Genomic DNA, 15122 nt, shown 5'->3' on the forward strand with positions numbered 1-15122 from the left:
CACTTCCCTTCTGATCCTTCCAATCTCATCAAGGAGTAAATCTTGGCTTTGGTGTCAGTTTGTCTTTACACCTCTCAGAACATCTGCCAACTTGCCTTTGGAACAACCCAGCCAAGCCTCAGGTTCGCAGCCTATAGCACCCACTGTGTCTAGCTGGGATTTAATAATGGTATTTTGTTTTCCCTGCACTGTATTTACTGTCACTGTTACCAGCAGTTTTTGATGAGGAATTTTGGTTCCCCGTTGTGTGTATGTGTGTGTGCTCAGTCATATCTGACTCTTGTAACCCCATGGATTGTAGCCCATCAGGTTCCTCTGTCCATTGAATTTTCCGGGCAAGAATACTGGAGTGGGTTGCCATGTAGTCCTCCAAGGGATATTCCTGACTCAGGGCTCAAACCCGCGTCTCTTGTTTCTCCCGAATTGGCAGGCAGATTTTTCACCACTGCACCATTTAGGAAGCCTTCCCCATTGGAAGTAGTAACATAAAGCCTCCTTTTAAAAATAAATTAAAAAAAATTTTTTTTTTTTAATTTAAGTTTAGGGAATTCCCTGGCAACCCAGTGGTTAGAACTCCATGCTTTCACTGCCAAGGGCACAAGATCACTCCAGATGTTGGGGTACGAAGATCCTGCAAGTCACATGGGAAATAAATAAATTTAAGTTTAAAAAGTGAATCAGTTTAAAGTAATGTAATATTATACATAAATAATTTATAATACTTATAGCTTCTAGTATGGCTATTTTAACAACATTAATCAAAAACTTTAACGCACATAAAAAAGCAGGCAAAGCTGTTCTGTGCTATTAGACATCCCAATAGTGATTACTACTGGTGAGGAGTGGTAGCTACTGGCCAGTGGACACAAGGTGGGTTTCTGGCTCTGCTGACAGTTCTGTTGGTTGACCTGGGGGCTGATTATACAGTGATGTTCACTTTGTAAAAATTCATTAAGTTGTATACACTTAAGATGAGTGCATTCCCGTATGTATATCATGTATTCATATAGCCTTTAACCCAGCAATTCCACTTCTAGAAATCACCCTGCAGACATACACACACATGTGCAAAATGACACATTCAAAGATGCAGTATTTGCAGTAACTAAAGATTGGAAACAACCTGAGTCCCCCAGCTGGAGACTGATGAAATATATTTTGGCATAGCCTACAGTGCATTCTGGGCTTCCCAGACAGCGTTAGTGGTAAAGAACCTGTCTGCCAAAGCAGGAGACAAAAGAGATGCAGGTTCAATCCCTGGGTCAGGAAGATCCCCTGGAGAAGGGTATGGCAACCCGCTCCAGTATTCATGCCTGGAGAATCCCACGGACAGAGGAGCCTGGTGGTCTACAGTCCATGGGGTCACAAAGAGTCAGACACAAACTGAAGTGACTTAGCACTCACGCACAGTGAATTCTACATAGTCATCAAATAGAATGAGGCAGCCCCTATCAGAGCTCCAAAATTTACATGAAATTTACATTTCATTTAAATTTAAATGAAAAGGTAAGGGCAGAACTGTGTATAGCATGCTACTTTGTGTGTTCAGTCGTGTCTGACTCTTTGCAACCCCAAGGACTGTAGCCTGCCTAGCTCCTCTGTCCATGGGATTTTCCGGGCAAGAATACTGGAGTGGGTTGCCATTTCCTTCTCCTCAGGATCTTCCTGACCCAGGTATTGAACCCATGTCTATCAAGTCTCCTGCATTGGCAGTCAGATTCTTTACCACTAGTGTCACCTGGGAAGCCCCGAATGCCATTTTATGCAGGGGGAAAAAAAGAATATATAACACATCCACATGTTTGTGCCTAGGATAGTATTTCAGAAAAGAATCACAAGAAACTCCTAACAAAGACTTCCCTGGCAGTCCAGTGGTTAAGATTCCATGCTTCCAATCCAGGGGACATGATTTGATCTCTGGCTGGGGAAGAATAAAGAAACTCACAAAAGTTATGGACAGAGCATACCAGGAGAGAGGGATTGGAGGAATGCTTATAACTGATGATTACTCTTTCATACGTTTAAATTTTGTACAATGTCCTTGCATTTCCTATTTGATAATAAGTTTTAAAGCATAAAGTCCTACAGAAGATGCATAGCTATGGTAAAACTTTTAGCTCCTTAGACACTGAGATGAAAATGTTAGCACCTTTGGCTTACAAAGCAAGTAACCCTCGGCCCCACTCCTCCTCCCAAGGGATGGCACTGAGCTAATAAGCTTTCCTGTAATGGTTTCCAAATAACAACAAACCCAGTCTAGGACAAATTACTTAAACTGGGCCTCCACCCTGAAGTCAAATTCTGGCACCTGAAGTTGCCCTGGCAGGTGGCTGGGTTCTTGGCATGCGTAAGGAGATTATTAAGCACTAATACCTCCAGGGATGGGAAGTTAAAGATTTTTTAAGTCAGTCTCAGGTGGCTGAAAAGGGAGGATTCTGAGTTCTGAGTCCCACCCTGCTCCAGAAGAGACAGCGCAAGGGCCACAGAGTGGGATTTTCTTAAGGCTGCAGGGACAGTGGCAGGCAGGGCCTTGAAAATTCGAGTTTCGTTTTAACTGTGTGACTTTGTTTTTTATAGCACTTGGTTTGTCCACATGTCACTGTCTCCCCATATGGCTAACCCTAAAAACAATCCAGTGAGGTATAGGGCAGGATATCAATTATCCATTTTGTAGATGGAAAAATGGAGATGCAAAGAAATTAGGAGACAAAGCTATGGTCTTTTCAGTAGTCACGTATGGATGTGAGAGTTGGACCATAAAGAAGGCTGAGTGACAAAGGATTGATGCTTTCGAATTGTGGTGCTGGAAAAGACTCTTGAGAGTCTCTTGGACATCAAGGAGATCAAACCAGTCAATCTTAAGGGAAATCAACCTTGAATATTCTTTGGAAGGACTGATGCTGAAGCTGAAGCTCCAGTACTTTGGTCACCTGATGCAAACAGCCAACTCATTGGAAGACCCTGATGCTGGGAAAGATTAACGACAAAAGGAGAAGAGGGCGGCAGAGGATGAGACAGTTGGATGGCATCACTGATTCAATGGACATGAACTTGAGTGAATTCCAGGAGATGGTGAGGGGCAGGGAGGCCTGGCGTGCTGCAGTCCATGGGATCAAAAAGAGTCGGATACAACTTAGTGACTGAACAATGACAACGTTGAGAGAAGCGGTGAAGCCAAAAAAGTAACCCCCACCTTCTGACTCCTGGTCTTCTCCTATTTCCCCATCTCCCCACCCATCAGCTTTAGCCTTCTCCCTGCCAGCTCTGAACTACAGGGAAGGAGCTTCTGAGGCCAAAGAAGGAGCAGGCAAAAAAAAATCCCGAATCAAAATCAAGGGGCCCGTGAGACCATCTAGCTCAGCAGTTTTTAACATTTATTATACACTTACCTGGAGAGATTAAATAAGTTTAAATAAATATGTATGCCAGGGCCCAGGCATCTAGAGTGTTTTTAAAATTCTGAGTTGATTCCAGTGTAACTTTGAGAGAGAACTGCTGAGTGACAGCTCAGATCATCCCCATCCCAGTTTCACATGAAACTTTCTGCCCCTGGGACTTCCCTGGTGGTCTAGTGGCTAAGACTTCACACTCCCAATGGTTTGATCCCTGATTGAGGAACTAGATCCCACATGCTGCAACTAAGAGTTTGTATGCCGCAACTAAAGTTCCTGAGTGCCACAACTAAGACCCAGCACAGCCAAAATAAAAAATAATAAATATTAAAAAACAAAACAAAACACTTCTGCCTCCCTGGACCATCCATCAGTGAATCTGTGCTACCTCCTCCAGCCCCCATACATACTGCTCATCACTCTTGCTCATTACATAGAGTCAGAGAAATGAACTGGGAGCTGGGTGAGTCAATTCACAGCTCTGAGGCCCCAAACAGGGAAGTGACTTGCCTAAAATCTCCCATTGAGTCAGTAACAGAGCAAATCGAGAATCTGGATCTGGACACCAGGTAAGGTCACATCCACAGAGGGGTCACAAGGAAAGCCTGATGGCAGATCTAGCGGTTCCCACCAGAAGAAAAGATTCAATGAAGGTTGAGAAAGAGACCAGAGTGTGCATGTGTTTGCAGGGGATGGGTGTCGGGTACCTGGGCAAGTCTGCCCTGTGGCATACTGGGGACAGGGGAACTATTCTAGAGTGGCAGGGCTGGCACTGGCCTGTAGAAAGAAGTCCTCATTTCTAGGAGGGGGCCCAGCCCAGTCTGAAATCTCCATAGCGAAACCCAGTCTATTGGGTCAGCTTACCAGGAGGGCCAGTTCCCCTGTCCATAATAATAACAATGGCTGAGACTTTTTGAGCTCTTTGCTGGTCCCTGTTCTAAGCAATGGACTTGACCTGTTTCAGTTAATCCCCACAGCCATTCTGAAAGTTGAGTATCATCACTGTTTCTATTGTGATGTTTCTGTTGGCAGAGGAGGAAACCATGGCCTCAGGAGATGAAGTAACTTCCCCAGGATCACTCAGCTGGAAAGTGGTAGTGGCAGGATTCGAAGCTGGTTCATGTCCAACCACAACCATCCTGTCCCCCAACAGGAGAGAAGAGAAGGTGAAGTGTAGGGGCTTTTTTAAGTTCCGAGCACCTAAAAGCAGCTGCAGACCTCCCCAGACACATCTGGTGGAATCCTCCTGACCACACCTCCCGCAAGACATCCTCTTTCCACCCAAGAGGAAACCGCGGCACAGTGGGCAGGTATCCTCGGGGGCGTCGGCTGGGACAGGATAAGGAGTCCAGGTCTCCCGACCCCAGAACGCAAAGCCTGACCACTACTCCACAGACTGATGGGGAGGCGAACTCAGTAACACCCGGCAGGCGGGGCGGGAGCGGCCAAACGCGGTAACCACAGCCTACCGCACCAGCGCAGGCTGGTGGACCCGGAGAACCAAACTGCTGGTCAGGTGCACACAGGTGAGCCACGCGGAGTCCCTTCGTCGTAGCCCTTGCCAACGAGCTCTAAGGCTCCCCACCCGGAGGCTGAAATTCAGGCTGAGCTCGAGCAGCCAGAATTCCCTGGTTCCCAAGCAAAGTGGGACAAGAACCCAGTTGTGCGCTTCTGTCCGCTCCCTGGAGCAGACAAGTCGGCACCCAACCCAACCCCCATCCTCCCACCCCCGGCTCGTCGTGCGGGCGGACAAGGGAGTGCGTTCTCCCCCTCCCATCCCGGGGCCCGACTGGGGTCACTCACCCAGAACACTGTGGAGTAGATGACGAGCGAGAACTTGAGCCAGAGGTAGGAGAAGCGCGCGCAGTAGCGCACCTGCTCCGAGTCCCCGCGGGGCATCCTGGGGGGCTCCCGGGCTGGGTCCCTCGCTGCCAGTAGCCCCACCTGCGGCTGCCGGACCGGCTCCCGGCCCCGCCACCGGCGCTCGCTCGGGGACTGACACCGGCGAGCCGCAATCACAGCTCCGGCCCGGGACCAGCCAGCCCCAGCGGCCAATGGGCGCTCGGGGAGGGGGCGGGCCTGGGGCGGGGCGGAGGCCCTGGACCCAGAGGAGGCCAAGGCAGGGGCGGGGGCGAGGGTTGTGCAAACCAGGTCGCGGGCAAATCTGAAAGCGCCCGTGCTAAGGCGCGTTGGGGGGCGTGGAAGAGTGTGTGCAGAGGGTCGCTACAGATAGAGCTGGTGTGCTTCATTCGGGGCACATTAGAATGCCCGCTTTCTATTGCGGTCAAGAGGGAAGACCATAGGGAAAGAGCAGGAATTTATGGCTAAGGCGTTAAAAAGTGTGCAATTAAGTGTGCAAGGCATGAATGGAATAAGGAAATTCAGTCTAAGCGGGGCGGGAGGGTCGCATCTGGGAAGGCGCCGCAGACCAGGGTGGGGGCAGAGGGCCCTCATGGAAAGCCCCACAGTTCCTTTTGTAACAGTGGGAGGCTTTCCTCCAAGTCTCCGATCCTCTGCTTCACTGGGACTAGGCGAGACAGCAACCCTGCCCCGATGGCCTCCTCCTCCGAAAAGTCCTCACCCACTAGCCCCAACTCAGGGGCCTCAGCCCTTGCACACACACAGCTCAGGTCTGACCCAGCCTCTTTCCGCCCAGCCTTTCCTCTGGCTGGGGTCAAAGTCTGTCTTCCTGGCTGTGAGTCTGTCTCCCACGGCCCCTGCTTGACTCACTGCTGTTTTCCTTTTCCCGCAGGCCTAGCTCAGCTGGGGACTTGGGAACCAGGCAATCCATGTTTGTGGCATTCAGGAATTAAATATGTGAGTTCAAGGCAGGGCTGGGTAGGGTCCCTGGTGGCGACTTCGGGAATGGCACTCTTGTCCCATTCCTGAAGTCTGAATTCCCAAGCCTGCCAGACAGATAGAGACCGGGGGCCCAACCCCCATGGTTCTGCCGGTTTTACTGTAGAAGGAAGCAAGTAAGGTCTGGGTGGGGAGGGAAGCAATGCCATGCCCAGGGGTTGAAAGGAAGCCAGTTTCCTGGTACAAGGGAGCAAACCCTGCAAGGTTGGGTTGAGACATGGAACCAGGGACTGCTGAGGGTCACCTTCAAATGAATAACCTGGGGCTTCAAAGGCATCCTACCTCAAGGTTAGAAGTTGTCATTTCTGTCTTTTGAATGGTTTCATTCAGTCGTGTCTGACTCTTTGCAACCCCATGGACTATACAGTCCATGAAATTCTCCAGGCCAGAATACAGGAGTGGGTAGCCTTTCCCTTCTCAGCGGATCTTCCTGACCCAGGAATGGAACCGGGATCTCCTGCATTGCAGGCAGATTCTTTATCAACTGAGCTATCAGAGAAGCCCGTATTCTGTCCTTTAAGGAGGAAGAAACTAACTCTTTACCCCTCTTTACAGGACTAACTTTCCTCACCAGCTCTCACCTTACACCCACTCTTTGGGGTGCTCCATCCCCGGGAAGGCTGACTCAGCACCATGCCCTGGGAGGAGTTGTCTGTCTCCTTTTCCCTGGGGTTAGCCTCCTAGCCTCCTTCCCCACTGGGATTTTCTTTCAGTTGTCCCCGTCTTAGTCCTGGCCTTCTAGCTAGCTGCACTCTTTCCTCTACAAATCTTCCCCTAATGACATGCACACATCTGAGTGGCTCCTCCCAGCTCTCCCCAAGCCTCTCTACAATGATGCCTGAAGTGATGAGGCTGAGATACCCCTGCAGAGGAAGCCTGGAGCTCTTTGGGGCTAGCACAGCCTTTCCCCAGTTCCTGAGCAAGTTTATTATCCCTCCTGTCCCCGACCTGATCACAAGTGCTATGGGCAGCTCCTCAGTCACACTGGCAAACACTGAAATCTCAGAAGAGGTGACAATGTATTTTCAGTGTCTCCTTTTAAAAAAGAAAAATTATTTTTATTTATTTGGCTGCACTGGATCAAACTTAGTTGCAGCACGTGAATCTTTACTCTTCATTGTGGCAGGCAGGATGTTTAGTTGTGACACGTGAACTCTTGGTTGCAGCATGTGGGATCTAGTTCCCGACCAGGGATTGAACCTGGGGCCTGTGCATTGAGAGCTTGAAGTCTTAGCCACTGGACCACCAGGGAAGCACCAGTTTTTCTCTCCTTTTGCCAGAAACTCTTGGCTGCAGGTCAGCAGGTCTGATGCCAAGCCGGGTTTAGTCATGAACTTTGTTAGAATATGTGGCATAAATCGTATTCCCTAATATCTTACAGAAAAAAAAGTTTAATGAAATTTTTGGCCAACCCAATATGACATACAGGTGTGAGTGTGACCCTGGTTGCAGTTTATAATCACGTGGTGAGCTTTCAATGTTTCCTGATTTCCAAGTCCCACCCCAGTCCAGTCACGTCAGAACCTCCAGCAACAGGGACCTGCGTATCAGGTATCAGTATTGTTGTAAAAGTCCCAGGTAATTTCTAAAGAGCAGGCATGACTGAGCATTGCCGGTCTAGAGGTAGTCATGAGGGTGAGGTGGTCAGAGTTTTATCAGAAAGGTCACATTCCTGAGGACACTCAGCTATCCAGTGGTATGTAGGTCAATGTTAAATAACTAGCTCTCTGGTGGGGGGTGGGGAGGGGGACTCTGTTGCCACTTTCCATAGTGTAAATACTCCCACCATGTCTGAGATGTACACAGTCACACCCAATCAGCTCAACACAGCCCCACAGCTTTCCTTATCTCAATACTTATTAGCATAGAGAGCACCATAATGAATGCATCAGTGAAATTCATGGCTTATTAATTAGCACAAGTATTAGAAATGAGCTATCCTTTGATGAAGTTACTGCCATCGTACCTCAGAGAGATTTTAGGTTGGGGGTTCCAATATTGCAATAAAGTGAGTGACATGAATTTCTGTTTCTTAGTGCATATAAAAGATAGGTTTATACTATACCATTGTCTATTGAGTGTGCAATAGCATTATGTCTAAAAATGCAATGTCTATGCCTAATTTAAAAATACTTTATTGCTAAAGAATGCTAATCATCACCTGAACCTTCATCAAGTTGTAATCTTTTTGCAATAGTAACATCAAAGATCACTGATCACCATAACAAATAATGAAAAAATGTGAACTACTGTGACAATCACCACAGTCTGACACGGAGACACGTATGGAGCAAACGCTGTTGGACTTGACACAGGGCTCCCACCAGCCAGTCTGTAAAACATGCGTTATCTTCCAAGTGCAATAAAGGGAAGTGCAACAAAACAAGGTGTGCCTGTGGCATCTGACTTAAGGGTGATGCACTGGGCTAAATCCTTGAGGCATCCCAAATCCTGAGGGATTCTGGTCGCCTGATGTGACCCTCTACCTAACTGAATCCTGCCTCTAGAATATTGTATTTTTTTTAAGAGATTGAATCTTCTTTTACATTTTAAATTTTATTTATTTAGGCTGTACTGGGTCTTCATTGCGGCATGCCGGCTGTTTGTCGCAGGCTTCTCTTACTTGTGGTACGAGTGCTTAGTTGCAGCATGTGGGATCTAGTTCCCTGACCAGGGATCGAACCCAGGCCCCCTGCATTGGGAGCATGGAGTCTTAGCCACTGGACCACCAGAGAAGTCCCTGTTGTATCTGTCTTGAGTGGACCCTTGAGGCAAGAACACCTAAAAATACAGGGAGCTGGGGCTTGACTGACTTCACATAATGGATGAACTGGTTTTGCGGCTCCTTGCTAGTAAATGCTTGCTGTATAGGTGCTTACCTGGGTAGCAGGATTTGTTCTGATATCTAATTCATGATAACCTGGCAGGGAGATTGTAGGAGGAAATAACTAACCTCACCTTTAGTGGCTACTGCTGCCTATGAAAAAGAAACCTACCGATCATGCACAACCAACCTGGCTTGCATAAGTTGGCATCCATTCCTCTGTTTCCCCCTCTGTGAAACCATCAGTCTGGACTGTTTCTCTTCTAGTTCTAACAATCTTAGCTATAGTCCTCACAGACAAATCAGTCAGCAAATCAACACTGAGCTTCTCCTGTGACTCAGGCCCTGCCCAGGGCTCTGGGGATACAGCTGTAAAGAAGATAGACAAGACCGGCTATTCTCTTCTACTGGGGCATTGGAGGGGTGGGGGGGTGGGGATATGCAACATGTATGACCACTAATACAAGATAAAGATAATTTCAGGTACTGACAGTGCTAAAGATGCAGGAGAAGAGCTTCTGAGTGGAAGAAGCAACAGGTACAAAGGCCATGAGAGAAGCTGCAGCTTTGAGAGGGTCCATATGGCTTGTGCAAGGACCTCAGGAGAATATAATAGAATGGGGAGAGATCAGAGGCGTGGGAAGAAGCCTCACAACTTTTATAAACAGTTTAGATTTATTTCCAGGTTTAGTGAGGGCCACCGGTACTGTGTTAAGCAGGGACGTGATACTGAATCTGATTTAAGCTTTAGAAGGTTGCAGCTGGGACTTTCCTGGCAGTCCAGTGGTTGAACCTCCAAGTTTCCATTGCAGGGGGCACAGGTTTGATCCTTGGTCAGGGAACTAAGATCCCACATGCCACACAACCAAAAAAAATGAAGACAGTTTCAGCATAGAGGACAGACAGGAGGGGGCCAGGCCTGGGGGTGAGGAAGGCTGGTTAGGAAGCCTTTGCACAGGGTCAGTGTGAAAGGCTGTGGACTAGTGGTACACACTGGGAATGGTGACAGGTAGCTGCACTGGGGATGTATCTTGGAGACAGAGCCAGCAGGGTTTACGGACAGATTGGGTGTGGAATGTGAGGAAGAGAGAAATCAAGATACTCCCAAGTGTTTTTGCTTTGAGCAACCAGGTAAAGTTTGCTCCTATTTACAAATGTGAGGGATGTTATGAAGAATGCTGCTGGGGGGAAAGTGGGTCAAAAATCAATTACTTTGGCCATTTAATTTTTTTAGATACCTTTTCAAAACCCAGGTAGAGTTGTCCAGAGAACTCAAAAATGAGGTTTAAGTTAGATGATATAAGCTTGAGAGTCATCAGATCAATTTAAATCATTCCTCCAGTTCTTCCCCTAAAGTACTGCACATTTGAGTCTATTTATTTCTTCTGGAGGAGGGACTTTTGTTGTCCTTCAGGTTTTCCTTGACTCTTTTGGGGGCCATCTCATGGCTCAGAATTTAGGTCATTTCTCCTTCCCATCCCATCTTAACTCTCAAGGATCTCCATTTATTCCTGACCAGTTATTTATTAAGCATCAGGCCCTGAGCTGTGGGCTTTCACATAACTACCTCTTAATTTCTCACCACCTGTTATAGATATTGTTTCTCTCCAGGAAGAAAGAGGGGGATGCAGCTTTTCTCAGCTATACGTGACTGCACAACTCTATCTTCCCCCACACACCAGCAGTTAACATTTCAAACACTAGTATCTGTCAGTGGCTTATGGGACTTTTAAAACTGGGACAGTCCCAAGAAACCATAATAGTCCACCTGGGACTGGAGGGGTTTGGGTGCTAAAACTAGGAAGGACCAGTACAAAAGCAGGACAAGTGGTCATCCTATTTCTTTCCATCCTTTCCATCATCTCACAGATGTTCAGAGGGGTGTAGCCAGTGCGAGAGCTTCAGACTGTGCCCCCCAAAGTCAGAGAAGGAGGAAGGGAACGCTCAGGGGACAGGACCAGTGTCTTCAGGTTCTGAAGGCTGTCAAGAGAGGAAAGGGAAAAGTTCGTTCTAAGGGATCCCTTGGGATAGGGACCAAGGAGACATGCTGAGGGTGAGTCAAGCTCCCTGAAGCAGCACAGCTTTGAGAAAAACACTGTGATTCAGGATTAGGGGGTTGGGGGTGGGGGCAGCCCTACCACATGCCAATCAACTCTGAATGAGGCACTGGGAACCTGAGTTATCCTCTTAGGACACCAATGCCATCTGTGAAATGGGACCCTTCAAGGTAACCAAATGAAATTATCAAGCACTGTACTTAGAACAAAGCTGGTCCTAAAGAACTGAGTCAGATCTGCCCACAGCTGGCCCAGTCCACTGGGGACAAGTAGACATGGTGGGGGGATGGGACCGACTTCACAGACCAGAACCCCTTCCCTTCCCTCACTGCCCGGGTGCTGACCCTGTGCCTGGTGTTCATCCTCCCAGGGCATTTATCCTCTGGCTGGTTTTCTCCTTCAAATTTTTTGGCGCCACCTGCCAGCACCGGGAGGCAAGCTGATTCCGTGTTTGTGTGCCTGATTACAAATGAGAAAAGAGGGCAGTTAGGACATCAATCCCATCCCCACCCACCACAGAGGAAATTAGCAGCAAATCAAGTCTGACAGTCATGATTCAAGGAGTGGCCAAGCTGGGAGGATCTTCAGATATCATCCGGTCCACCCCCCTCATAAATGAACAGAGGAACTCAAGCTAAAACAAGCTAGCATCCTGCTCACAGTTGTCTATTTACATCTAATGCCCTTTTCTATGTGTGTTATATTGCACAATAAAAGAAAAATGTTTTTTGAAAAGAAAACAGTTTTTAAATTTGAATATCCCCTATGACTAGTGAAGTCAAGTGTATTTTTACATGTTGATCAGTCATTTGTTGTTTTACAAATTTTCTGATTTTATCCTCTGTACACTTTTTCTTTGGCTGCGCTGTGAAGCATGTGGGACCTCACTTCTCATACCAGGGATCCAACCCACGCCTCCTGCAATGGGAGCAGAGTCTTAATCACTGGACCACCAGGTAAGTCCCCTTTCCCCCTTTGTACATTTTAAAATTAAGTAATAGGTTCCTTTAAGTGGGCAACGCCAAGGGCTGACAGACTGGGGAAATGGCATTCCCACCTCTTCTTCCATAGGGGAGGGGCCCTTCTGGAGAAGACTCCAGGTTGGCCTCTCAGACAGAGGAAGGGTCTTGGAGCCGGCCACCTTCAGGGGCTGGCCTCACCGGGGCCCGGCTGGGCATTCTGGGAAAGCAGCCTGGGCACACTGGTGCTGGGCCAGGCCTGTGTGACTCACTGGGAGTGGCGGGCACCCGGGCATCAGGGCTGCAGCAGCGGTTCCACCTGTCATGCGGAAGAGCGGGGCAGCTGCTTCTGGAAGGCTGGGTGCTGCTGGGGGAGGGGAGCCTCAGAGGAGGTGGCTGGGCCTCCGGTGCAGTCAGAAGGTACCAAGACTGGGCCTTGGGGAACACAGAACTGGGGTCCGGACCTGATCCTGTAGCTACTGAGGAAGGGATGCAAGGCTTTTACACTCAGAAAACATTCATGGACCTGCTGATCTGTGTCAGGAAGGTTTACAAGCCACAGCATCCTGCCCTGTGCTGGTTGCTAGGGGACCCCCAGCAAGGGTAGACCACCCAGTTTACAGCTGACAAAGTGCTTTCACCCACATATTAGAGCCCTCACCACTCCTAGATTTACTTGGCTATTGCCTTCCTTCTGCACGGTTGTTGGCACCATGAAGCAAGGACCATCTCACCAACTGGTCTCTGAGGGCCTGGTGGGGTGTTGGGCACATAGCTGCTCATTAAACATGGCAGCCGCAGATTGACTGTCCCTGGTCACCCGAGCCGGCTCTGCCTGCAGCTTCATTCAGATTGCAGGTTCCATCCTCCCTTGGGGCTTCCACCAGAAACCTAGTCCCACAGACATTTGATGTAAAACTTGTCCGGGGAGGAGCCAGTTCCCTTCTCCCAGACTTGCCGACTCCTAAGGGCTACATTTCCCTGTAGGCCATTTCAACTTCCTCTTTCCTGTTTGCTAAGCAATTTGCATCAGCCACAGCTCCTACTCTCCGTCTTACATTCCCAAGTCCCTCTCTGTCTGGCTCAGAGAAAATAGAAGGCTTTCCATTAGCAAAATGCCATTTTCTGTTACAAACATGTGTTGACTGAGGGATTTTTTTTTTCTTTTCCATGGGTCATCAGAATAGCCTTGTGTGCGAAACTAGACAGGGAGGATAATTCTTGCTTTATTCATGAGCAGTGTGCACCCAAAGGCACCAGCCCTACAGGGTCCACGCAGGCTAGGGCTGGTTTCTGCCTCCTGCTCAGCCTCCTCAATCGTCCCCCCAAACACTGGAGCAAAGTGGGCTCCCTCTCTGCCCCCAGCAAATGACCCCAAACCTTCACAAGAACTGCAGAGGAAGCAGGCTAGTCTGACTTCTGGAGAGTCAAGTGGGGGCTGGGGAAAAAGAACACCGAGAATTTAGGCTGCTAAATACTAGTTAGTTCGTATGTCGTAGGAGCCTGTGTTTAAAATCAGCTGGGGTGGAGGGAGTCATGGAATTCTTCTAGTAAAGGATCTCATCCTCTTCTATTTTTATTTTCATGTGAAGCCAAAACAACTGCCCCTAGAACATCCTCCAATTCAACACCGCTTATAATTTTTTTGGGCCACACCCAGTGGCTTGTGGGATCTTAGTTCCCCAACCAGGGATTGAACTCCAACTGTGGCAGTGAAAGCACCGAGTCCTAATCACTGGACGGCCAGGGAATTCCCCTGCTTAAACAACTTTTTATAACATGATGCAGAGCCGTATTTTACGTTACAGTCCAGTGTACAAAACACACAACCCAGCAAAAGCTGTGTGAGACAAAGGAACATTTGCCACAGGATGCATTCCTATATTTTCTATGGTCTCCCTTTAAACAGTAGTCATCACCCACTGTTTGAAATCACTAATTCAAACTGCCGACCAAATGCCTACAGAGAAGCCCTACCAGGCCTGTTTCAGCAAACAGGTAAGTTACACCTGGATTTATTATAACATTTGTTTATACAGAGACTACCCTGGTATTAAGCAAAAGCAAAACCCTTACAAACTTGGCTCAAGTGAATCCTGAGATTGCCTTGATTGAGCACTGAGTGCATATCCTCTCCCCCTACCTGCCACTCACTCTCTGGGTGACATAACAGGAAGCCAGGGAAGAGCATCTAAGGCCACAGGGAGCCCCTACATCTCCAAGGACAAGAGAAGGTCTGGGGCCCTACCCTCCGGAGCCACAGTTCAAGGACCAGTGGTGGGAAAAAAGGCAGAGCTCCTTTTGGCACCATGTAGAAAGGAACTCCTGGTTCCCAGAGGTGAACCCCCCCACGGTGGAACCCTAACTCTTCTCAGGGAGGGGGCTGCTTCTGCCCTCCAGCTGTGTGTGGTCCTGGGGGCCTGCTCCACCCAGCTGACCACCATGGACCAAAGGGAACTGCACTGGAGGACTGATGGATCCCAGGTGGCCAGTGAACATCTGAGGATGCCTCGGGTGGAGAACGGTGAAGGAATGACTGTTTGCCAGACCCTTGCTTTGCCAAAGGCCCAGGAAAGCAGAAAGGGCTGTGTCTTCCACCACTTACTGGCTTGGCACCACTCTGGACATGTCGACAGCCCGACCCCTAGGGGGACCAAGGGGAAAAAAATATGAGCAAGTAAAGAAAAATCACACTTGCTTAAAAGGACTCAGTAACAAAGGCAGGAAGCCCTAGGTGAACATGTAAATTAGAACTAGCAGGACAGACAGAAGAGAACTTCAAAGAAAGAAAAAAGGGTCATGGAAAGATATAGTTGGAGCACACACAAAAAGATTCCTGCAAACTAAAAAGTGTGACTTTCAAATATAACAATCCAATAGAGACAGTCCATGCTGCAAATTGAGTCAGTGGTCTAAAAGACAAACAGAGAGAAATATCTCAGAATTCAGAGGAAAAACACAAAGAGGTGGATCAGAAGAAAAAGATAAGAGATGTGGAGGCCAGGTCCAGGATGAAATGTGGTAGATGCTG

At 48.4% G+C, this 15122-nt stretch overlaps 1 protein-coding gene across 1 annotated transcript in view; it reads right to left on the minus strand.

Moving 5' to 3' along the window:
* TSPAN15 (tetraspanin 15) overlaps positions 1-5401 on the minus strand; it is a 52471-nt gene extending 47070 nt beyond the window's left edge. Inside the window, exon 1 of the mRNA XM_043476740.1 lies at positions 5196-5401. Within this exon, the coding sequence (XP_043332675.1) occupies positions 5196-5291 (96 nt within the window). The 5' untranslated portion in view covers positions 5292-5401. The remainder of the gene's footprint in view (positions 1-5195) is intronic.
* Positions 5402-15122: the final 9721 nt, after the last annotated feature.

The sequence above is a fragment of the Cervus canadensis genome, chromosome 8 (assembly GCF_019320065.1).
Source record: "Cervus canadensis isolate Bull #8, Minnesota chromosome 8, ASM1932006v1, whole genome shotgun sequence".
Lineage (NCBI taxonomy): Eukaryota > Metazoa > Chordata > Mammalia > Artiodactyla > Cervidae > Cervus > Cervus canadensis.